The sequence below is a fragment of the Physella acuta genome, unplaced genomic scaffold (genome assembly GCF_028476545.2).
Source record: "Physella acuta isolate Inbredline_101_S28 unplaced genomic scaffold, ASM2847654v3 ptg000078l, whole genome shotgun sequence".
NCBI classification, from domain to species: Eukaryota; Metazoa; Mollusca; class Gastropoda; family Physidae; genus Physella; species Physella acuta.
Window position 1 is genome coordinate 634101 of NW_026731598.1, and position 27329 is coordinate 661429.

Below are 27329 nucleotides of genomic sequence, written 5' to 3' on the forward strand. Positions count from 1 at the left end.
GGTGTACGTGTGTACATCCTAGACTCACGTCTAAAGTTGATGTTGGTGGTGTACGTGTGTACATCCTAGACTCACGTCTAAAGTTGATGTTGGGGGTGTACGTGTGTACATCCTAGACTCACGTCTAAAGTTGATGTTGGTGGTGTACATGTGTACATCCTAGACTCACGTCTAAAGTTGATGTTGTTGGTGTACATCCTAGACTCACGTCTAAAGTTGATGTTGGTGGTGTACGTGTGTACATCCTAGACTCACGTCTAAAGTTGATGTTGGTGGTGTACATGTGTACATCCTAGACTCACGTCTAAAGTTGATGTTGGTGGTGTACGTGTGTACATCCTAGACTCACGTCTAAAGTTGATGTTGGTAGTGTACGTGTGTACAACCTAGACTCACGTCTAAAGTTGATGTTGGTGGTGTACATGTACATCCTAGACTCACGTCTAAAGTTGATGTTGGTGGTGTACGTGTGTACATGCTAGACTCACGTCTAAAGTTGATGTTGGTGGTGTACATGTACATCCTAGACTCACGTCTAAAGTTGATGTTGGTGGTGTACATGTGTACATCCTAGACTCACGTCTAAAGTTGATGATGCTGGTGTACATGTGTACATCCTAGACTTACGTCTAAAGTTGATGTTGGTGGTGTACGTGTGTACATCCTAGACTCACGTCTAAAGTTGATGTTGGTGGTGTACATGTGTACATCCTAGACTCACGTCTAAAATTGATGTTGGTGGTGTACATCCTAGACTCACGTCTAAAGTTGATGATGGTGGTGTACGTGTGTACATCCTAGACTCACGTCTAAAGTTGATGTTGGTGGTGTACATTCTAGACTCACGTCTAAAGTTGATGTTGGTGGTGTACATTCTAGACTCACGTCTAAAGTTGATGTTGGTGGTGTACATTCTAGACTCACGTCTAAAGTTGATGTTGGTGGTGTACATTCTAGACTCACGTCTAAAGATGTTGGTGGTGTACATGTGTACATAATAGACTCACGTCTAAAGTTGATGTTGGTGGTGTACGTGTGTACATCCTAGAATCACGTCTAAAGTTGATGTTGGTGGTGTACGTGTGTACATCCTAGACTCACGTCTAAAGTTGATGTTTGTGGTGTACATGTGTACATCCTAGACTCACGTCTAAAGTTGATGTTGGTGGTGTACATGTGTACATCCTAGACTCACGTGTAAAGTTGATGCTGGTGGTGTACATGTGTACAAACAACAGTCACCTCAACCCTCAGATTTTGCTGTGCACTTACCTCCAATCCCCGCTTAAATCCTCTTAATCTTCGCTGTTGTGACGCCATCTTGTCAAAGCTCTCTACGAAACTATTTTATCTAGGATTAGACTTCTCCCTGCTACCACAGTTGTACAAAAAATATTTTAATGTAAAATTTAATCGTTGCAATTATTGCAACTTTTTGTTTGGCTAAGCTGTGCTCTGGGTTCATTTAACCTCGGAATTAGTTTTACTAGCCCAATTTTCAGTTTTGTTATTATCGTTTTGTTTAGCTATCTTTTTAGCGGCATGTTTGGCTGTGTTTGGCAAAGGGGGGGGGGGGGCGGACACATACGGTGTGGACATTCACTGGACAGTACACGTAAGGTGTGGACATTCACTGGACAGTACACATAAGGTGTGGACATTCACTGGACAGTACACATAAGGTGTAGATATTCACTGGACAGTACACATAAGGTGTGGACATTCAATGGACAGTACACATAAGGTGTAGACATTCACTGGACAGTACACATAAGGTGTGGACATTCACTGGACAGTACACATAAGGTGTGGACATTCACTGGACAGTACACATAAGGTGTGGACATTCACTGGACAGTACACATAAGGTCTAGACATTCACTGGACAGTACACATAAGGTGTGGACATTCACTGGATAGTACACATAAGGTGTGGACGTTCACTGGACAGTACACATAAGGTGTAGACATTCACTGGACAGTACACATAAGGTGTGGACATTCAATGGACAGTACACATAAGGTGTGGACATTCACTGGACAGTACGCAAAAGGTGTGGACATTCACTGGACAGTACACATAAGGTGTGGACGTTCACTGGACAGTACACATAAGGTCTAGACATTCACTGGACAGTACACATAAGGTGTGGACATTCACTGGACAGTACACATAAGGTCTAGACATTCACTGGACAGTACACATAAGGTGTGGACATTCACTGGACAGTACACATAAGGTGTAGACATTCACTGGACAGTACATATAAGGTGTGGACATTCACTGGACAGTACACATAAGGTGTGGACATTCACTGGACAGTACACATAAGGTTTGGACATTCACTGGACAGTACACATAAAGTCTAGACATTCACTGGACAGTACACATAAGGTGTAGACATTCACTGGACAGTACACATAAGGTTTGGACATTCACTGGACAGTACACATAAAGTCTAGACATTCACTGGACAGTACACATAAGGTGTGGACATTCACTGGACAGTACACATAAGGTGTGGACATTCACTGGACAGTACACATAAGGTGTGGACATTCACTGGACAGTACACATAAGGTGTGGACATTCACTGGACAGTACACATAAGGTGTAGACATTCACTGGACAGTACACATAAGGTTTGGACATTCACTGGATAGTACACATAAGGTGTGGACATTCACTGGACAGTACACATAAGGTCTAGACATTCACTGGACAGTACACATAAGGTGTGGACATTCATTGGACAGTACACATAAGGTGTGGACATTCACTGGACAGTACACATAAGGTGTGGACATTCACTGGACAGTACACATAAGGTGTGGACATTCACTGGACAGTACACATAAGGTGTAGATATTCACTGGACAGTACACATAAGGTGTGGACATTCAATGGACAGTACACATAAGGTGTAGACATTCACTGGACAGTACACATAAGGTGTGGACATTCACTGGACAGTACACATAAGGTGTGGACATTCACTGGACAGTACACATAAGGTGTGGACATTCACTGGACAGTACACATAAGGTGTAGACATTCACTGGATAGTACACATAAGGTGTGGACATTCACTGGACAGTACACATAAGGTGTGGACATTCACTGGACAGTACACATAAGGTGTGGACATTCACTGGACAGTACACATAAGGTGTGGACATTCACTGGACAGTACACATAAGGTGTGGACATTCACTGGATAGTACACATAAGGTGTGGACATTCACTGGACAGTACACATAAGGTGTGGACATTCACTGGACAGTACACATAAGGTGTGGACATTCACTGGACAGTACACATATGGTGTGGACATTCACTGGATAGTGCACATAAGGTGTGGACATTCACTGGACAGTACACATAAGGTTTGGACATTCACTGGACAGTACACATAAGGTGTGGACATTCACTGGACAGTACACATAAGGTCTAGACATTCACTGGACAGTACACATAAGGGGTAGACATTCACTGGACAGTACACATAAGGTGTGGACATTCACTGGACAGTACACATAAGGTGTGGACATTCACTGGACAGTACACATAAGGTGTGGACATTCACTGGACAGTACACATAAGGTCTAGACATTCATTGGACAGTACACATAAGGGGTAGACATTCACTGGACAGTACACATAAGGTGTGGACATTCACTGGACAGTACACATAAGGTGTGGACATTCACTGGACAGTACACATAAGGTGTAGATATTCACTGGACAGAACACATAAGGTCTAGATATTCACTGGACAGTACACATAAGGTGTGGACATTCATTGGACAGTACACATAAGGTGTGGACATTCACTGGACAGTACACATAAGGTGTGGACATTCACTGGACAGTACACATAAGGTGTGGACATTCACTGGACAGTACACATAAGGTGTAGATATTCACTGGACAGTACACATAAGGTGTGGACATTCAATGGACAGTACACATAAGGTGTAGACATTCACTGGACAGTACACATAAGGTGTGGACATTCACTTGACAGTACACATAAGGTGTGGACATTCACTGGACAGTACACATAAGGTGTGGACATTCACTGGACAGTACACATAAGGTGTAGACATTCACTGGATAGTACACATAAGGTGTGGACATTCACTGGACAGTACACATAAGGTGTGGACATTCACTGGACAGTACACATAAGGTGTGGACATTCACTGGACAGTACACATAAGGTGTGGACATTCACTGGACAGTACACATAAGGTGTGGACATTCACTGGATAGTACACATAAGGTGTGGACATTCACTGGACAGTACACATAAGGTGTGGACATTCACTGGACAGTACACATAAGGTGTGGACATTCACTGGACAGTACACATATGGTGTGGACATTCACTGGATAGTGCACATAAGGTGTGGACATTCACTGGACAGTACACATAAGGTTTGGACATTCACTGGACAGTACACATAAGGTGTGGACATTCACTGGACAGTACACATAAGGTCTAGACATTCACTGGACAGTACACATAAGGGGTAGACATTCACTGGACAGTACACATAAGGTGTGGACATTCACTGGACAGTACACATAAGGTGTGGACATTCACTGGACAGTACACATAAGGTGTGGACATTCACTGGACAGTTCACATAAGGCTTGGACATTCACTGGACAGTACACATAAGGTGTAGATATTCACTGGACAGTACACATAAGGTGTGGACATTCAATGGACAGTACACATAAGGTGTAGACATTCACTGGACAGTACACATAAGGTGTGGACATTCACTGGACAGTACACATAAGGTGTGGACATTCACTGGACAGTACACATAAGGTGTGGACATTCACTGGACAGTACACATAAGGTGTAGACATTCACTGGATAGTACACATAAGGTGTGGACATTCACTGGACAGTACACATAAGGTGTGGACATTCACTGGACAGTACACATAAGGTGTGGACATTCACTGGACAGTACACATAAGGTGTGGACATTCACTGGACAGTACACATAAGGTGTGGACATTCACTGGATAGTACACATAAGGTGTGGACATTCACTGGACAGTACACATATGGTGTGGACATTCACTGGATAGTGCACATAAGGTGTGGACATTCACTGGACAGTACACATAAGGTTTGGACATTCACTGGACAGTACACATAAGGTGTGGACATTCACTGGACAGTACACATAAGGTCTAGACATTCACTGGACAGTACACATAAGGGGTAGACATTCACTGGACAGTACACATAAGGTGTGGACATTCACTGGACAGTACACATAAGGTGTGGACATTCACTGGACAGTACACATAAGGTGTGGACATTCACTGGACAGTACACATAAGGTGTAGATATTCACTGGACAGTACACATAAGGTGTGGACATTCAATGGACAGTACACATAAGGTGTAGACATTCACTGGACAGTACACATAAGGTGTGGACATTCACTGGACAGTACACATAAGGTGTGGACATTCACTGGACAGTACACATAAGGTGTGGACATTCACTGGACAGTACACATAAGGTGTAGACATTCACTGGATAGTACACATAAGGTGTGGACATTCACTGGACAGTACACATAAGGTGTGGACATTCACTGGACAGTACACATAAGGTGTGGACATTCACTGGACAGTACACATAAGGTGTGGACATTCACTGGACAGTACACATAAGGTGTGGACATTCACTGGATAGTACACATAAGGTGTGGACATTCACTGGACAGTACACATAAGGTGTGGACATTCACTGGACAGTACACATAAGGTGTGGACATTCACTGGACAGTACACATATGGTGTGGACATTCACTGGACAGTACACATAAGGTGTGGACATTCACTGGACAGTACACATAAGGTTTGGACATTCACTGGACAGTACACATAAGGTGTGGACATTCACTGGACAGTACACATAAGGTCTAGACATTCACTGGACAGTACACATAAGGGGTAGACATTCACTGGACAATACACATAAGGTGTGGACATTCACTGGACAGTACACATAAGGTGTGGACATTCACTGGACAGTACACATAAGGTGTGGACATTCACTGGACAGTACACATAAGGTCTAGACATTCATTGGACAGTACACATAAGGGGTAGACATTCACTGGACAGTACACATAAGGTGTGGACATTCACTGGACAGTACACATAAGGTGTGGACATTCACTGGACAGTACACATAAGGTGTAGATATTCACTGGACAGTACACATAAGGTCTAGACATTCACTGGACAGTACACATAAGGTGTGGACATTCATTGGACAGTACACATAAGGTGTGGACATTCACTGGACAGTACACATAAGGTGTGGACATTCACTGGACAGTACACATAAGGTGTGGACATTCACTGGACAGTACACATAAGGTGTAGATATTCACTGGACAGTACACATAAGGTGTGGACATTCAATGGACAGTACACATAAGGTGTAGACATTCACTGGACAGTACACATAAGGTGTGGACATTCACTGGACAGTACACATAAGGTGTGGACATTCACTGGACAGTACACATTAGGTGTGGACATTCACTGGACAGTACACATAAGGTGTGGACATTCACTGGACAGTACACATAAGGTGTAGATATTCACTGGACAGTACGCATAAGGTGTGGACATTCAATGGACAGTACACATAAGGTGTAGACATTCACTGGACAGTACACATAAGGTGTGGACATTCACTGGACAGTACACATAAGGTGTGGACATTCACTGGACAGTACACATAAGGTGTGGACATTCACTGGACAGTACACATAAGGTGTAGACATTCACTGGATAGTACACATAAGGTGTGGACATTCACTGGACAGTACACATAAGGTGTGGACATTCACTGGACAGTACACATAAGGTGTGGACATTCACTGGACAGTACACATAAGGTGTGGACATTCACTGGACAGTACACATAAGGTGTGGACATTCACTGGATAGTACACATAAGGTGTGGACATTCACTGGACAGTACACATAAGGTGTGGACATTCACTGGACAGTACACATAAGGTGTGGACATTCACTGGACAGTACACATATGGTGTGGACATTCACTGGATAGTGCACATAAGGTGTGGACATTCACTGGACAGTACACATAAGGTTTGGACATTCACTGGACAGTACACATAAGGTGTGGACATTCACTGGACAGTACACATAAGGTCTAGACATTCACTGGACAGTACACATAAGGGGTAGACATTCACTGGACAGTACACATAAGGTGTGGACATTCACTGGACAGTACACATAAGGTGTGGACATTCACTGGACAGTACACATAAGGTGTGGACATTCACTGGACAGTACACATAAGGTCTAGACATTCATTGGACAGTACACATAAGGGGTAGACATTCACTGGACAGTACACATAAGGTGTGGACATTCACTGGACAGTACACATAAGGTGTGGACATTCACTGGACAGTACACATAAGGTGTGGACATTCACTGGACAGTACACATAGGGTGTGGACATTCACTGGACAGTACACATAAGGTGTGGACATTCACTGGACAGTACACATAAGGTGTGGACATTCATTGGACAGTACACATAAGGTGTGGACATTCACTGGACAGTACACATAAGGTGTGGACATTCACTAGACAGTACACATTAGGTGTGGACATTCACTGGACAGTACACATAAGGTGTAGATATTCACTGGACAGTACACATAAGGTGTGGACATTCAATGGACAGTACACATAAGGTGTAGACATTCACTGGACAGTACACATAAGGTGTGGACATTCACTGGACAGTACACATAAGGTGTGGACATTCACTGGATAGTACACATAAGGTGTGGACATTCACTGGACAGTACACATAAGGTGTGGACATTCCCTGGACAGTACACATAAGGTGTGGACATTCACTGGACAGTACACATAAGGTGTGGACATTCACTGGACAGTACACATAAGGTGTGGACATTCACTGGACAGAAAAAGTGTTGGTCTCACTTGATCTGACTTTTTGTGAAGATGTTCGACGATGGTTCGATGAGGTTAAAATGACATCACTTTTTAACATAACTTTGACATTAAATCTCATAAAAATCTTAAAACATGAAACGCTGATGTGTAATTTCTCACTTAAAAATCACATTTAATGTATCAAACTTTCTTCCGTCTAGCTATGCTTATAAAAGTCATGGTACTTAAGACGTATGTGAATGAAAGCCCATGAATAATTGAAGAATAAAGTTTGTCTTGACTTGCGCCTGAACCCCAGCAGGACTTACCTTCATCAAGTTCACGTGGCGTGGCGGGCGGGGACACAGGAGAGACAAATGCCCGAGCCCCCCCCCCCCCCCCGTGACATAGCATGCAGTCACCTTCATTACCAGCTACTCCGTCACCCAGCCACCTCTCCCCGCCCCCCGTGCCCCTGGTGTTGATGGCTTGCCGCTGATTGCCAGCCATAGAGCATTGATGACATTCACGTCTTGCAGTAAGTGACGGGATTACCTCCCCATTCTAGTGAGTTGTTGTTTTTATCTAGCGCATGATTGTGTTTTGTTTTTGGTTGCTTGTTTTCCTTCAAATTTTATTACACCAGGTATTCTGTGTTTCTTTTTTTTTACGGAATTTTGGGAGGTATATTATTGAATTTTTTTTTTCAATTCACTGTATTTTTTTTTTTTTACTTTAAGAATCTAAATCTAAAACTAAAAGCGCAAAATAGGATGTTTATACTACGAATAAAATGAACCCAAAACGTAATTTCAATCTAATTACGCAGATGACACTCTTATAAAAATAAATTTTAGCTATACACATGAATTACATGGAAGAATAAAGCAATGTAAATCCTCGTATTGCACAGGATTAGCTAAGGATTAAATAAGATATTTTTAAAGTAATTGAAATTATGTCAGTGTTCGAATGTTTAGGTATGGTTGTTTTGGTAGTTTTTAAAAAGCTTCCGAGTTTTATAGGAGTAGATCTATATTGCTGTCAGGTTTTCGTTTACGTGTGATGGTATGTGTGGGGGCATGTGTGTGATGGTATCTGTATGTGTGTGATGGTATCTTTATATGTGGGGTATGTGTGTGATGGTATCTGTATGTGTGTGATGGTATCTTTATATGTGGGGTATGTGTGTGATGGTATCTGTATGTGTGTGATGGTATCTTTATATGTGGGGTATGTGTGTGATGGTATATAGATGTGTGGGGTATGTGTGGGATGGTATCTGTATGTGTGGTGTATATGTGTGATTGTATATGTATGTGTGGGGTATGTGTGTGATGATATCTGTATGTGCGGGGTATGTGTGTGATGGTATATGTATGCGTGGGGTAGGTGTGGGATTGTATCTGTATATGTATGATGGTATCTGTATATGTGTGATGGTATCTGTATGTGTGGGGTATTCGTGTGATGGTATCTGTATGTGCGGAGTATGTGTGTGATGGTATATGTATGTGTGGGGTAGGTGTGGAATTGTATCTGTATGTGTGTGATGGTATCTGTATATGTGTGATGGTATATGTATGTGTGTGATGGTATCTGTATGTGTGTGATGGTATCTGTATGTGTGTGATGGTATCTGTATGTGTGTGATTGTATCTGAATGTGTGTGATGGTATCTGTATGTGTGTGATGGTAAATATATGTGTGTGATGGTATCTGTATGTGTGGGGTATCTGTAATCTGCAGGCTAGTATTAAAGAGATATTTATAAAGAACCATGACGTGCCTTTGTGATCCCCATTTGATGAAATAGTTCCCGTCATTGTACATTATCAAGCAACAACAAGGATAGAAACATCGCTGTCCTCATATACATGTGTCTGTTCAAATAAACGTATGTGATCCCATATAATAAGACCGATCTTCTGGTGACCGATGTGTTGTACTGTATGACCTTCACCTCGTTGACAGGAGAAAAACACGGATGTTTTTAGGATGATTCTTTGAATTCCTGGTCAATTCATCGTCTCGAATATTGACACCTTTCTTACATAAATCATGGGAGACATTCGCCGTGCAGGATCAAACGAGAGTCTAGGGAGAGTTTAAAATGATAGGGTCAGTCTAGGGAGAGTACAGAACTTAAGATCGGCTTTTAATTAGCACTTCTTAAAGCACTAATTAAGAGAAAGTTTTCATAGTATTGACCGCCGTCCATTTTTCTTCTTCTTTTTAACTTCCAGTGCAGCATATTTACAACATATGTCTATGCCCGTTTGTCATTCTCTATTTGTTTTCTTTTCTTTTCAACTCTTGCCCCTAATTTTCCTACCTTTCCAATATCTCTTTGCCTTGTGTTTTTGGGTCCCCTATATTTTCTTGTTCTTTGTGTATTGACTGCCGTAAATACCGGGGAGAAATTCTAAAATTTGATCGACATTTGAAAACAACATCCCTGTCACCAAGGTCGCGAACCCCGAGCCCCAAGGTCGCGAGCCCGGTGCCCCGTGCCCCTATTTGATATAAGCTTAGTGTCACAGGGTGGGGGTGGGGGGCTGGTGTCAGATTCTGGTGCGCGATTAATTTTCTTGGCTGCTCTCTGCGTTTGAAAGTACATTTGTTGTTGTTCCTGCCTAGGTAGACCGTCTGTAATACGATGTGGCAGTAACAGAACTTTCAATGGGACGGCTGCAGGGTCGGGTAGAATGTTTGTAGCAACTTGATTTACATAATTGGGGAGGCATTTGAAAAGGGTAATTCCATTTGAGACATTTGAAAAGGGTAATTCCAAAAAAAAAATATGCATGCTTTGGTATATTGTTTATTTAGTTTGTGTCGTGTGTTGGGGACAGAGGGGGGGGGGGGGCTGTTGGCTGTAGAGGAAGGGTGGTGGGTCTGTGTATGATATGTGTTGTAAGTGTAAGGAGGAATTTGTTATTGATGGAGCTGGGGGTCATTACCCCACTTAATCCATTGATCAGGATTATCCCGATTTTCCTGAGTGCTCTTCTCTTATCCCGATTGCTCCTCCCTTATCCCTATTATCCCAAGTACTTTTCTCTTATCCCTATTATACCATGTGCTCCCCCCCCCCCCCCCCCCCCATATCCCTATTATCCCTTCCCCCTATTCCGGCACTGCTGGCTTTTGTTGACAAATCTCTAGGAGAGGTATCGATACTGCAAGGCCCCACGAAGGTATCGAATGACTGCTTTACATTCGGTAGGTAAACTACACAAGGATGTTTTTTGTTAACGACGACACCGTAGGTTATTTATTGTAAATATTCGCCCGTTTCTTGCGCTTTAAATTGCGTGTCAAGTTTGTAAACAGAACATCTTTTATAGAGTTAAAACGTATTTGACTGTAGAGAAACAAAATGTTGTCCGGGGCTATGGTTGAAATAAAAATATAATCACCTAAGTGCTAATATATATATATATATATATATATATATATATATATATATATATATATATATATATATTTATTTATTTATATATATATATATATATAATATATATAAATATATATATATATATATATATATATATATATATATATATATATATATATATATATATATATATATATATATATATATATTTATATATATTATATATATATATATATATATATATATATATATATATATATATAACGTTGACGTTATTAACATTGTAAAACATTTGATATACGTTCTCAAGTCGGCATCAACTCCCTCACATCCCAATTCAACCCCTCCCCCCCAATTCATAACGGAGTTAGGCTGAACACCTTAGCGCTAACGATTTTCTCACCTCACATAAATTTTTATAGCAGAGTAGAAAATGGTGCGGACATCTCCACCCCCCCCCCCCCCAGTTTATTATTTCCCTCCGTAAAATGAAAGCGGTTGAGATCAGATAAGCGAACCTTTGAATTAATGAGCGTACATCGTTTAGAACAAAAGTCATTGGTCACGCTCCGTGCGTGTCCGCATAAATTTCTTGAGCTTGTTACCATCAAATGTGCCCGCGACCTGACCAACACGGCTGATGATGACATTTCCTGTTTGGGGAGTTTAGTTTTACTCAGTTGCATTTTCTTCTGAAACTATTTGCAACTTTTCACTAAGATTGTTTGCACATTGTGACTAGAAAATTCAAACATCATAAGCTACAAATTTATACTAGAGATTATTTTACCTGTAGCTATAAACTTCAGAGATCTTTAACTTGCAACTTTTCAACATAAAACGTCCAACTTGCAATCAGTGGCGTATTAAGAGGGGGGGGGGGGGGCTGAGAGGGCTGCAGTCAGGGGCCCCCGATTTTAAGGGGCCCCCAAATTTATTTTTCCAATCGTAGTAAATTTCCCTTTAAAGCAAAATTGTTGGGTTTTTTTTTACTATAAACACCAATGTTTTAATATTTGAATCACAAGCTTATTTCAATTTGTGTTAAAAAATATCAAACTCGAGCACACACTTTAGTACAAATACAAGCTGTCATCACCTCCTACCCATACATTGTTTACATAAAGCCGACGTTGGCTAAAATAAATAGCCCGGACAGCGTTCGCTTATGACAATAAAATTGGTTGATTTTACAGTTAAAAACACAAACAGTGGTCAAATTCTGACACATGAGTCTACGATTTACGCCTTTTGAAAAATGCACAGCACTTGAAAGTTATTTAGTCAGATAGCGTCAGACAGATCGTGTAGTGAGGTGGTAGCCAAAATTAAAATAATACAAATGTTAGGGCCTAGACATATGGTCTACATTCTGAATTAAGTCTCACTCGCAAGCATCCAGACAAGCAACATTATTGACCAGCCAAAACAGTCAATGAAAAACTGCCTGGTCGTCTTTGCTTACCCGCTAAACTACTAAGAAAGGTATGAAAGATGTTTTACATTTTTACTTTCTCTCATATACAAAGTATAGAGAAAGTATTGTAATCGTGCAAAAAAAAATCGAGTTTTTGCAAATCTCGACGTTTTACACCTCCTTGAGTCGGAAAAACATAGTTTTGCAATCTTGTCCGTATGTCTGTCTGTGTGTGTGTATGTGTGTAAACACGATAACTTGAGTACCGTTACAGCTAGGTTGATGAAATTTCATATATAAGTATTATATCAAATTTGTAGATCTGTATCAACTTTTCAGCGATTTCCGATAACCGGAAGTGGTATTTTTTCTACTTTCAATGAAATTTCACATATAAGTAAAAGATCTAATTCTCTGCCTTCTATTAAATTTTGAGTAATTTCCGTTGACCGGAAGTAGTAGTTTACGCTTTTTTCGATTTCTCAAAAAACGCATGTGAATTTATAATTTATAAAGTACTAATAATATTCCGCACTATTATACACATTTTGTTTGGCGTTTACTTGGTGCGCATTTCTTTTTTCTACGCGATTTTATTTTAAAACGTTTAAGTAATTAAAAATTGATTAACAATAATGTCTATATCACGAGTTGCCATCCCCCGTAGTGTTATGTAAGAATATTGGAGAAAGTTTAAGGGAGATCTGGGATAGATTTATCTAAAGAAAATAAGGAATAATCAATTTATAAAACTAAAACTTTAGACAATTGTGGATAAGCGTGGGCGGCGTTTGGGTGAAGGTGGGGAGGGTCTATGTGGGCATCATAATTATACTCTGTATTGTTTATAACACAAATAAGACTGCAAAAACATTGTAAAAACAAATACAGCAGTGCTCGTGTTATTTTAACCCAACTCAATGGACAATTATGTCGCGGCAGACCTATTTAGGCCCTATAATACGGTAAACGACAATAGGCCTAAATTAGGCCTAGAGAGAAATATAGGAAATGAATCTGCTGTGGACACTCTATGGTTTAAAGTTTTAAAAACACTTATAGGCCTTAACTTTTAGTGAACGATTAATATTGGGTGTAGAGGCCAGGGATGACGTTAATTAAATGGACGTCTGTGGAAATCCAACTTTTTGAAGGCCTCATAAATGGATGACACCTAAGAGGATGGAGGTGTGGTTTTTTTTACGCTTATACCGTGCTTACTGTTTTAGTTGGGCCTAGTTTAACCTTTGTATGTTATTAATAATTTCCTACATAGAGTGGTTTGAAATTATCGTTTTCTTTTTGCGTCTGCACGCAAACAAGTGCCAACAATTTTTATCGTCTGCTCTATTACGACATTATAATATTCTGATGGAAATTTATATTTATTCAATGTTAGTCTACATATCCAGCTTTCATGCCCCCAATATAAAAACATGACTGACAGTCGAATAACAATTTGTTATGATTCAGAGGTCGGAAACTTCTACAGGCCTAAAGTAAACAGTCATATATTTAGTACTGCTGACGTAGCGGATGGATCTCGCCTCTGTGTTTTGTTAGTGTGTGAGTCGTGGTAGTGGGTGGGGGGCAACATATAATCTTGCTAAAAATTAGTACATTTTGCTTAGATGTTTGTATCCAATTTACCGCTCATTGAACATAATTGACGGTTTTTTAAATTAGCAGTTTTGTAAAAATCGGTGTCGAATGTTCCTATAAGTTATAATAATCCATTATTATCTTGAATAGTATGTTGATTAGGATATATATATATATATATATATATATATATATATATATATATATATATAGGTATATATATATATTTTTTTTTTATTTATATCATGAGACCCCAAAAAGTTTTAGCCCGGGGCCCCGCCCAAGCTTAATACGCCCCTGTTTGTAATGTGTCACCAAATGCCTTGACTCAATGCACTGCTGATATTTGTACAAAGGCTGTAATAAAATGTTTAATCAAAGATCTGTAAAGAAATGTGTTATCAAAGATCTTTAACGAAGTGTTTTTATCAAAGATCTTTGATGTAACATTTAATCAAAGATCTTTAATGTTAAGTTTTATTAAATATCTATAATGAAATGTGTTATCAAAGATCTTAAACGAAGTGTTTTTATCAAAGATCTTTGATGTAATATTTTATCAAAGATCTTTAATTGATTCAGATGTTAAAGATCTTTAATGAAGGGTGTTATCACAAATCTTTGCACTGATCTGACCTTGAATGTTAGTGCTGGCCGGGTCAACTGATTACAACAACAGCCATGTCTCGGTGTGGTGAGGGGGAGGGTGTAACAGACAAGTGGGGTTATAAGTAGAGAAGCTATGGGGCTATGAATAAAACGGGAATGGGGAGGTTGGGTGGCTATATCTAACAACAGAACAAGCCAACATTCATGTACAACAAGCCAACATTCCAACAAGTCAACATTCATGTACAACAAGTCAACATTCATGTCCAACAAGTCAACATTCATGTCTATCACGTCAACATTCATGTCCAACAAGCCAACATTCATGTCCAACAAGTCAACATTCATGTCTATCACGTCAACATTCATGTCCAACAAGCCAACATTCATGTACAACAAGTCAACATTCATGTCCAAAAAGTCAAGATTCATATACAACAAGTCAACATTCATGATGAACAGTTTAACATACCTATACTAGTTAACATTTCTGTACAAATTGTTAACATTCCTATACAAGCTGTTAACATTCCTGTACAACCAGTGGTGCAGTAGTTACATCACAGCTTGTGGTGGGCCGCACTAGAACTTGTCATAAAGTCACGGGGTTTGTTGCATAATTAATTCTCACTGGACGGATTATCTCAGCATAAAGAGGCTTAAGGTATTTGCTGGTTTTAATTGCCAGGGATTAGCCAAAGATCAGCTTGTTTAGCACCGGCTGGTATTGACACTGTGCTGGTGCTGGTGCACCGGTAGTGCTTTAATCAGCTAGGTGCTCAGATATTCTATATCTTGTTACTGGAATTGTGAAGTTTAGAATTTATTTTATTTTATTTTTGTCTTACGGACTAGGCCTACATCATTTCTAAATCTTAGCTTTTATTAAGACACAACAGGTGTTATCATTTAATTTATTTGACGATAATTTATTTATAAATTTATGTTGTAAAACAATAAATTTTTGCTCTTAATTTATTCCGTGATACCAAAAATTATATTTCTAAATCTATTTGGAACACAAAAAAAACGCAACTTTTATCAGTAAATCTGATTTTTTAAGCATCATCTAACACTCTGTGTATAAATTAAAATGTTTGTATCATGTTTGCAGACGATATGGCCAGAATCTGGTCGAGCAGGACGACTTTGTGTCTGCTGATTGGTTTGGCGCTCTTGGATATAAGCAGTTGCCAGTTGGACTCTCCGGGACCGTTCTTAACTCAGTTTGATAATGGTAGGTCCACACGTTTATACATACACATATACATGTGTACACAAAACTCAATATGATAACGGTAGGTCGACACGTATATTCATACACATATACATATGTACACAAATATAATCTACATACGTATTACAGACATACAAAAATACGTACATTTACATCTACACAACCACACACATTTTATCGTTATTTTAATATTTTAGTTGTAATAAATTTACTATCGTATGTTATCTAAATGTTTTAGAAAAACGCATACAGTCGTTGTATATGAAATGACTACAAGGTATTTGTGTCACATGGACGACTTGCTTGCTTATCCACTCAAATCTCTCTCTAGCTCTTACTTAAGCTCTGTCTAGCTGTGACAGTGTCTAACCAGACCTTAATGACACTGCTAATAGACTGCTAAACGCATTTTATTACAAGGTAGTTTTAAGTGGACCTTATCCCCACGGATTCTTAATGATGTGTGTGTTTGTGTGTGTGTGCGTGTGTGTGCGTGTGCAGCCAGAGAAGTAAGTGACAGTCGTGGCCAGTGGCCAGCACGCCCTGGCCCATCCTAGAGTTTGTAGATGTCGGCCGGTCGTGTACGGTGAGGCTCGGTACGTGCCTACACCGTCCCAGGAGCGGATAACTCTGTTTACCTCCCTTCTACAGTCATCGCGGACTGCTGAGAGAATTATACACTATACACTACCATTCCAACATTTCTACACATTTCATCACAGAACTATACACTACAATTCCAACATTTCATCACAGAACTATACACTAACATTCCAACATTTCTACAAATTTCATCACAGAACTATACACTACAATTCCAACATTTCATTATTGAACTATACACTACCATTCCAACATTTCTACAAATTTCATCACAGAACTATACGCTACCATTTCAACATTTCTACACATTTCATCATTGAACTATACACTACCATTCCAACATTTCTACAAATTTCATCACAGAACTATACGCTACCATTCCAACATTTCTACACATTTCATCACAGAACTATACACTACCATTCCAACATTTCTACACATTTCATCACAGAACCAGTTTCTTCCAGGAATCATTTCGCCCCCCCCCCCCCTTACGAGCAAAGTCTACCCCCCCCCCCTCCCCCCCCCCCCCCCGCACGAAGTGGAATTTATATAGAAAATTTATACTTTTACCGTCCCGTCCCCCCTGAAAATTTAGACCCCCCCCCCCCAATAATATCAAGTGCCCCACCCACCCCCCTAGAAAAAGGTCTGGACACAAAGCACAGATATATTCGCTACCATCCTAACATCTCTTCATATACTATGATAAAACTATTTTAAAAATCTCCAAATATACTATAGAAATATTTTAACACTATTCACGACAGAGTTATAAGTGCATATACACATTTCATGACAGAATAAAGTCGATGCAAACATTTATGCTACGTAACCTTTGGACTACGGCACCTTGAATATCTGTTAGTTACCGCTATGATTTTTGGCCCAGAAATATTCAACAAACAGTAAACAATGCAGTGAGAAAACCCCATCAATAGTCTACAACATAACATCAACAAACTCCTAATTAGTCTACAACATAACATCAAAAAACTCATCATTAGTGTACCTACAACATAACATCAACAAACCCATCATTAGTCTACAACATACCATCAACAAACCCATCATTAGTCTACAAAATAACATCAACAAACCCATCATTAGTCTACAACATAACATCAACTAACACATCATTAGTCTACAACATAACATCAACAAACCCATCATTAGTATACAACATACCATCAACAAACCCATCATTAGTCTACAAAATAACATCAACAAACCCATCATTAGTCTACAACATAACATCAACAAACTCCTAATTAGTCTACAACATAACATAAAAAAACTCATCATTAGTGTACCTACAACATAACATCAACAAACCCATCATTAGTCTACAACAAACCATCAACAAACCCACCATTAGTCTACAAAATAACATCAACAAACCCATCATTAGTCTACAACATAACATCAACTAACACATCATTAGTCTACAACATAACATCAACAAACCCATCATTAGTCTACAACATACCATCAACAAACCCATCATTAGTCTACAACATAACATCAACAAACCCATCATTAGACTACAACATAACATAACAAACCCATCATTAGTCTACTACAACATAACATCAACAAACCCATCATTAGTCTACAACATAACATCAACAAACTCCTAATTAGTCTACAACATAACATCAAAAAACTCATCATAAGTGTACCTACAAAATAACATCAACAAACCCATCATTAGTTTACAACATAACATCAACAAACACATCATTAGACAACAGCATAACATCAACAAACCCATCATTAGACATCAGCATACCATCAACAAACCCATCATTAGACTACAACATAGCATAACAAACCCATCATTAGTCTACTACAACATACCATCAACAAACACATCATTAGTCTACAACATAACATCAACAAACCCATCATTAGTCTACAACAAACCATCAACAAACCCATCATTAGTCTACAACAAACCATCAACAAACCCATCATTAGTCTAGAACATAACATCAACAAACCCATCATTAGTCTACAACATAACATCAACAAACCCATCATTAGACAACATAACATCAACATAACAATCGCGCCCCACTGAACTCGACAACTCGGCACAAAACTCTATTTATCTTTCGTTGTTATCTAAAACGTGATCTTTGTGATCATTTAAAATAAGATCGCCCAGGGCTCGTGTAGGTAGACTGACAAAACCACATACAGAAAACAATGTTCGCTTCACTCTTGCCATATATGTCTGACTTAAGGATGTTTTTAAAGTGAAATGTAGATATAGATATTTGAGAAGCGGGGATTTACCTCTCTTGTTATGATAGACTTACTTAAATTGTAGGACCTTCCAAAAGTAAACAAAGACAAATATTTACCATAAATATTCTCACAAACATGCATGCACAAACACACGAATAAACAAAACTTGGCATAAACACGGGAATAAACCAAACTTGGCACAAATATTGAAATCCGAGGCGTTTGAATTGTGAAAACATAGGGTAAGATTTCTTTGTTTTCTAGCAGGCTCTATATCATTGAGGACTGGTTGTCACTTGTAGAAAGGGTTGTTTGGTGCTGGTTGTCGTATGATGAGCTTCTTGTATCGCGGGATGGTTGTCACTAAGGGGTTGGTTGTAACGTGACGATGGTTGTCATTGTGGGTATAGGTGTCAAATATAGATGGATATTAAATGGGGGGGGGGGATTTATCCCTGTGGGGTGGTTGTCACTGTGAGCATAGTCGTCACTTTGGGGATGGTTGTCACCAGGGAGGATGGTTGTCACATGTTAACTGTTGTTTAACGCGGGTTGATGAGTACAGTTGAAGCAGTTTCCTGGTTGTCAGATCTGCAGATGGTTGTATCTCTGATATAGTGGTCTCGTCTGTGTATTGCGTGTGGTCAGACTTAAGGGATGGAGTGGGGGGGGGGGGGGAATCCGGACACCAAGCGTGTAAGTATCACAGCAAAGACCTGAAGACTTTTAACCAATCAGCGAGCTTATACTAACAGTTATATAACATTGCACTATACCGCCGTTCTGTCCACCCCCCCCCCCCCCAGCTTTTCATAAACAAAATACAACGAGACGATTGATAAACACCCTACACCCCCATTCGTGTTATACAAGTCCACGATCCCCAACTAATTCCTATTCCATGTCTGTATTAGTTTTCTCTCAACATACGGAATTACATCGACAAATAACACGTTTTCATCTTTATACACGCAGACACATCGTTACAAGTTTTCACCTGAAATATAAACGTTTACTATCGAATACGTTTTTACGTGGCATTTACGCTTAGGGACGGCGTGGTCTAGCGGTAGAGCGAAAAGTCTCCAGTTATAATCCGGGTTCAAGTCAGTAGAACGTCCCTGAGTCCACCCGGGTGGGTATCTAACTTAGGGAAAATAAAGGCGGCTGGGCATAGTGCTGACCACACGATCCCTTTATATGCCGATGTCAGCGAAACAGATGAACTCTACTGCATCTGCGGGAGGTATCTTGTGAGATTATTAGTCCCTTAAATTAAATTCCAAACCTGTTGCCTTAACGTCGACCTATACAAGTGTTGGGCGGAATCTCGTTAAAATATTTCTTCACTTGAAGACGATACGTTTAGTTTTTTTTTTAAATCCTGAAGTAGAACTTAGTTTCATCTTTGTTCAACAGGAGTTTCTGTTCGTATATTTAACTTGACCAAGACAGAGAAATATGTGTATGGCGGGCTTGAACTTTCTACCAACCAACAGACGTGGGGATTCCCCTGTCATGAAAACTTTGAAACAGAAACCAGCAGAGTTATCTGCCGGATGTTCAACTACACACGAGGGGAGGTAATCAATAGAATTACATGCATACAAGTATTTTGTGTGAAACTATATCAATCATTATGAGTTAACCCCGCTAATTAACAACTAGCAGGGGTGTGTGTCAGACAGTTGTGCTACGACCTTAGTTTACTGTAGTTTACGTTAATAATTCGGACTCAATTCTCAATGGTCAAACAGAGATGTTTATCGGTGTAGGGAATATGGTGTAAGACTGTGGTCAGTGTGGGGAATATGTGGTAAGTGGTCAGTGTGGGGAATATGTGGTAAGTGGTCAGTGTGGGGCAATATGTTGTAAGACTGGGGTCAATGTGGTCAGTGTGGGGAATATATGTTGTAAGTCTGTGGTCAGTGGTTGACTACAGCACTGGGAGTTTCTGGTAGTGGAGTGTGGTCAGTGTGGTCAACTTTATAAGCCTATAGGTGGCATATATGGCTATTGCATCGTCTATTGACTGGCAGCCTCAGGACTATTACAACTGGCTGTAGATCTAGATGTAGTTTTCCCACTGTATACCCGCCCTAATCACCTTCCCCACTGTATACCCCCCCCCCCTAATCACCTGTATCTCCACCACGCCCAGGCAATATCTGGCAGCAGGTTAGGTACCAGCGCACACAGCCGCTTCCCCCATGACTTCAGGTGCTCTGGGCACGAGGAGAGCCTGACCCTGTGTGAGATGGACTTCACCAACACCTTCATCACGTGCCACGCTAACGAGAGCGTCGGGATCCTGTGTTTTAATAACATCAGTGATGGTAAGTCGTGTTTTAATAACATCAGTGATGGTAAGTCAACTAGCACCTGGATGTAAAATTGTAAAATTAAGGTATTAACACATTATGAACCAGCCTTTTTGAATCACGTCGACAACAGAACACTGACACTCCCCCCCCCTTCCCCCACCCACCATACCACTCGCTGCATGTGCAGATACAATTATCTGTGGATTCACAATAAAGAAAAGCTTAACGTTTCTATTCAGGCCTTTACTCGAGAAAAGGCTGGCTAGAATATTCTAGATTTTTTTTTTGGGATTAGCACAACAATCTTGAAATCTTCCTGACGCTAATGTATGTAAATACTCTTAGCCTCCAATTGTCCTGAAGAATTTATAGGAAACTCGGCCCAGTAATTGAATAGTTTAGCAAGTATTAACTAGCTGCCTGTCACTTTAGCTAGCTTTTGTTTCAATCGTTTTTTCAGCAGAAAATGAACGTTTTGTTTGAGGTCTTAGGTTAAAAGTCATTCAAAGTTTGTTAGCTGCTATACTGTGGGACGATTGTATTTTAATTTTAGTCAAGACATTAATAAGCTTGATTAAATGACTTCTTGATTTCATTAAATTTTCTGTCAAGTAGTAGTAGCAGGGGCGGAACTACAGTGCCGCCAGACCCCGCAATGCGGGGGGGCCCACGCCATTTAGGGGCCCACGGCCGACCCTAATAGTTTTTATTATAGTTAAAAAATCTAATTTTCTTGCAATTTTTGACTTGATGTTTGTTTTGTAAAACGATTACCACAGCTGCGGTTTGATTATCTTTATTCTATAGACACCATATATTCTTGTATATTCTTTTTCCCTTTCTTTTTAAACCACTGTGAAAGCCAAGTCCTCTCTCCTCTACAATTAAACTTAACAAAGATAAGGAAACGTTCAAACCACTTCCATGACTTATTTCCCTTTTAAAATAGTCAAATTGGGGTGCTCATAAGCTCCTTTTAATAGAATTGTACTAAACAAATTAAAAAGCAATTACTTCTCTTACTAAATATTTTTTCATAAAATACTTTCTAAAGAATGACCTTGTATAAAAAGGAAATGTATTTAAAATTAATAATATAAATACAAAAAAAACACAAAAATAATCACAACACGAGACACCATTACTTCTACAAAGATTTTATGTTTTATATTCTTTTGGCCAGATAGATGTTAAGAGAATCCATAACAGATAAAATGAAAACTGATTTTCTCAAAACACACTAAAGCACTTACACACATGACATGTAGTAATTTGTTTTAATTGAAAAAAAACATTTTTTTTTCAAAACCTGAACAGGTCAGCAATGAGCATCCTATGCTCTGTTCGTATTTTGTGTTTATATATATATATATATATATATATATATATATATATATATATATATATATATATATATATATATATATATATATATATATATATATATATATATATATATATATATATATATATATATATATATATATATATATATATATATATATATATATATATATATATATATATATGGGTGGGGGGCCTAAAAAAATTTTTTGCGGGGTGGCCCTTTTTTTCTAGTTCCGCCACTGAGTAGTAGTCACACTTCATGTCATGTCTGATGTTACTTTATGCATTACTTAATGTCAGATTTTACTTTATGCTTTGGGGGTCATCCATAAGTGACGTCACGCCTTTTTAACGATTTTTACATCTCCATCCCCTCCGTCGCACTCAAAAAAAGCCAGACCCCCCCCCCCCCCTAAAATGACTCCACAACCCCCCTCAAAATTGCAGTTGAATTTTTCTTAAAAAACTATATTTTTCCAAAATCTTGTCTGAACTCTGTCAACATTGAGTATTTTGATCAATTCCTATTACAATTTATTACAACAGTTTTCTAAAACGCGAAATAACGGCTAAAATTCGTTTTCTAACATTGCTTTTTATAAAACAAAAGTGTGCTTCACGCCATCTGAACCCCCCCCCCCCCTCCCCCTCATCAAACCCCGTCACAAAATTACGGACACCCCCTCTCCCTTCGAGTGTGACGTCATTTATGGATGACCCATTGTTAGTCCAGATCAACTCACTGTCTACACACATTTAGTTTTACAGATGCGACTAAGCAAAGAAGTTCGAACACCAGTACAAATGTCTGGTCGTCTGGAGGTCAGGTTGTCTCCCGTGCTAGACTGGGGTTCTGTTTGTGACGACACATTCACTGATCAATCGGCACAATCGGCGTGCAGATATCTTGGTTTCAAAATAGGAGAGGTAAGTTGTTTTTCTTTTAATTTTTTTTTTTTTTCATTTAGATCTCTAGATTCTAGTTTGATTTAGAGATTAACTTGCAATGTTTTATTTAATTTAAAATATGATCCATCGCCTCACTTGTAGGCCTATTACAAATTTTAAATCAGCTAGATTACAAACGTTGCCTAAATTCTTACTTCAATAGAACGCATGTTTTCTTGTTGTGTCTTGAAGATTTCAGAAGACAAAGGTGAAGGGTCAACGGCAAGTGAAACTCTCTTAGATGAAGTTTCGTGTAGTGCTGGCCAGGAGTTTCTAGATTGTAACCACAATATTTGGGGCATTCATGATTGCAATCGCGTTGAAGATGTGGCCATTTCCTGTATTAAAACAAATGGTACTTGAACTTACCCTTCTTGAACGACACAATATTAAAATTTAGATTATATTACAAACTTTGTACACAAGTTTAAAAAGTTACACAATAGTGAATATTAATTATTATGCTTCATTGCCATATTGAATATTGACTTATATTGTGTTTAAAGTTTAAGTCTTATAATAATAAAATAAATTGAGTTAGGCCTATTATATCTTTTATTAAAATATTATTTATTATTAATAATTATTAATTAAGTCTCTTCTTAAGACTAGTGACTAGACTCTACAACTCTAGATATAAAGCTAGAACTAGAATCTAGATTTTAATTATTTGTGTTCATATACCCCCTAGATCTGAATAACATTTGTTATAAATATAAAATATAATTAAATGAATGTTAGGCCTATTCACAAACTTATTTTACCATTATCTATTAATTATTCAAGTTCTGTGAGGATAATTTTATTGCTATCTAGATTTAGATCTACACAAACAGATAATAATAATTTTTATCTTTTTATAGTGCGGTTGTTGTCTCTTGTCAAAACTGACTCTCATCTTGGAACTGTTGAGCTATACAATGAAAAGGAAAGAGGCTGGTTTGAAGTTTGTGGTGTGGGATGGAAAGATTCGAATGCAAAGGTTTTTTTTATTAATTTAATTTTTTTATTTAGAAAATATCATGCTTATCAATGCAAATTTTAGTGTTTTACAAATTTAAAAATTTCACACTTATATGCTTTAAGAGTTTTTAAAATGCAAACAAATTTTTACCAATTTTTTTATTTTAGTCAGCAAATATATGTTGTTATAATCAGCACATGTGTATGTATTGATTTAACAAAACTACATTTAATGTAATATTTACACATCAGGTAGTGTGTAGGGAGGTGGGGTTTACAGATGGCAAAGCCCTCCAGTGGAACAGTTTAGGGGCTGTTGCCTACGGCAGCTTTACAGCAGCGGGTTCCTACACCAACGTGTCCTGTGATGGCACAGAGTCCACGCTGTCGCAATGTTCACTGGAAGAGACAACACTGTGTGAGTTCCGCGACTCCATCATTGACCTGGCATCAGTCATCTGTTACAACACGTCGCTGGCTCAAGTTGACATGAGTAGGTACCAGCTTTCTGTTTAACTGTAACATGGTGATGATTTAAAGTGGAACTTCATTGGCTTCAGTTTCTTGAGTGTGATTAAAGTATACATTTTTTATATCATACATGCCAAAAGCTTCAAGTTTTTATGATTTTTAAACTTTGCTTTTACATTGTAACTTAAAATATTTATTTTTACATGTGACCTCAAATTGTAATGGTACAATGTTGTGTTCAAATGTTCAATTATTAAGTTTCTACTTTCAGTGGATGCTGTCCTTATAAATTGTTGATGTTTCTACTTTCAGAGGATGTTGTCTGTATAAATTGTTGATGTTTCTACTTTGAGTGGATGCTGTCCATATAAATTGTTGATGTTTCTCCTTTCAGCGGATGCTGTCCGTATAGCCAGTGATGCTGGAGCCTCGTCGGATGCAGGGTTTCTAGAGCTGCGACATTTTGGTGTCTGGGGTAGGGTCTGTGATGGTGGGAGAAACTCCAAGTTTTCAGCTGTTTCAGACAGGGAAGCAACTGTGGCTTGTAAGATGATGGGCTATGTTGGTGGCAAAAGGTAAGTGATGTTCTTTGTAAATCTGGTGTGTCATTTAATTGTGTCTGATATAATATTTAGATGTTTTTATGTATTAATTAGATGTTTCTGATGTATTATTTAGATATTTCTGATAATTTATGTAGATGTTTCTTATGTATTAATTAGGTTTATTGATGTATTATTTAGATATTTCTGATGTTTTATGTAGGTGTTTCTGAATTATTAATTAGTTTTATTGATGTTTTATTTAGGTGTGTTTGATGTATTATTGCTTACAAGTACAAGTTTAATGGTTATTTATCACTACACTTAAGATTCAGTAGGTATTTATCTGTTTTCAACCCAATGTTCTATTTATATCATCTAATAAATGTGAGATTTGTCTTGACAGACTGGGACCTGTGACGTCTGCTGACAAACACCACATCTGGTTGAGGGGGTTCCAATGTCAGGGCAATGAAAGCGCCATTGCTCAGTGTTCTACACCTGACTGGGGTGCACCTGGGGATAGCTGTGACACACCTGTCCGTGTTGTTTGCTTCAGGAAAGGTAACTGACAGTTCTTTGATGTTTTTTTGTCAAATGTTTTTAATTAGTAACCCACATGTGAATTAAAGCATAAAAATAAATAACAAGTTGTTGTATTAGAATAACTTAACTAAAGAAATTAGACATGTCATTGCTGTTTAATTAGTCATGTGACCTTTTTATTTTTAATCCCTATTTAGATCTTAACCTGCATCTGACGCAGTTCAACAACCAGACAGGCTTGTTGAGTGTTGTTCATGACGAGAGAACATCAGGTGTGTGTGCTGACAACTGGACTAACCTAGAGGCTGACGCTGCCTGTAAAGTTTTAAAATTTACTGGGGGGAGAACCTGGACACCGCAGACTAGCCAGAGCATTAATAGCAGGTGAGAATGTGATGTCACTGTCATCAATGTCATGTCTGTGATGTCAGTGTCATCAAAATCAGGTGTGTTATGACAATGTTAGCAATACCAGGTGAGTATGTAAATGTCATTGTCATAGATGACGTCTGGGATAACTGTGTCATCAAAACCATGTGTGTGATATCAGTGTCAGCTACACTAGGTGTGTATTTGATGTCATAGACATCAATACCAGGTGAGTGATGTTAAAATCAGCAATATTATCTTTGTTATACATTCTGACCTGTAGGTGTATTAGAGTTAAGCCTGCCAATGTGAGTGTCTTTAACTACATACATACGAGTTACTTTTTCATGTACCCAATCATTTTTGTTTGTTCAAAACACAAAAGATTATCAATACAATATTTTTAAAGTTTAAACCTTTGTTTATTTGTTTGTTTTATCCAGTAAATTCATAAATATAACTTTTGTGTTTTTATACTATCTCATGTAATTTCAGGACTGTGATTGGCTCTGTGTCTTGTGATTCATCTGATGAGACTTTTTACAAATGTGTCAAGGACAAATGGGAAATTGATGCATCACAGTGTCACAAAGGACAGGCTGGTGTTAGCTGTTTTACAAATGGTGAGGGTGTGTAGAAAATGTTGAGGCATGAGAGATGATGTTGGATGTTTCACAAATGGTGAGGGTGTGTAGAAAATG

The 27329-nt window shown here is 38.7% G+C and overlaps 1 protein-coding gene across 4 annotated transcripts in view; it reads left to right on the forward strand.

Moving 5' to 3' along the window:
* The first annotated feature begins 8472 nt into the window (after positions 1-8472).
* Positions 8473-27329, forward strand: part of LOC131954198 (scavenger receptor cysteine-rich type 1 protein M160) — a 51376-nt gene continuing 32519 nt past the window's right edge. For 2 of the 4 annotated variants that reach the window (XM_059317767.1, XM_059317751.1), the window contains exons 1-12: positions 8473-8564; positions 16140-16262; positions 20538-20701; positions 21280-21454; positions 23550-23716; positions 23930-24092; positions 24601-24719; positions 24953-25193; positions 25566-25746; positions 26120-26277; positions 26457-26643; positions 27124-27251. In XM_059317767.1, coding sequence (XP_059173750.1) covers positions 16145-16262; positions 20538-20701; positions 21280-21454; positions 23550-23716; positions 23930-24092; positions 24601-24719; positions 24953-25193; positions 25566-25746; positions 26120-26277; positions 26457-26643; positions 27124-27251 — 1801 coding nt within the window. In that variant the 5' untranslated portion in view covers positions 8473-8564; positions 16140-16144. The other 2 variants (XM_059317759.1, XM_059317776.1) reach the window with 2 other exon arrangements.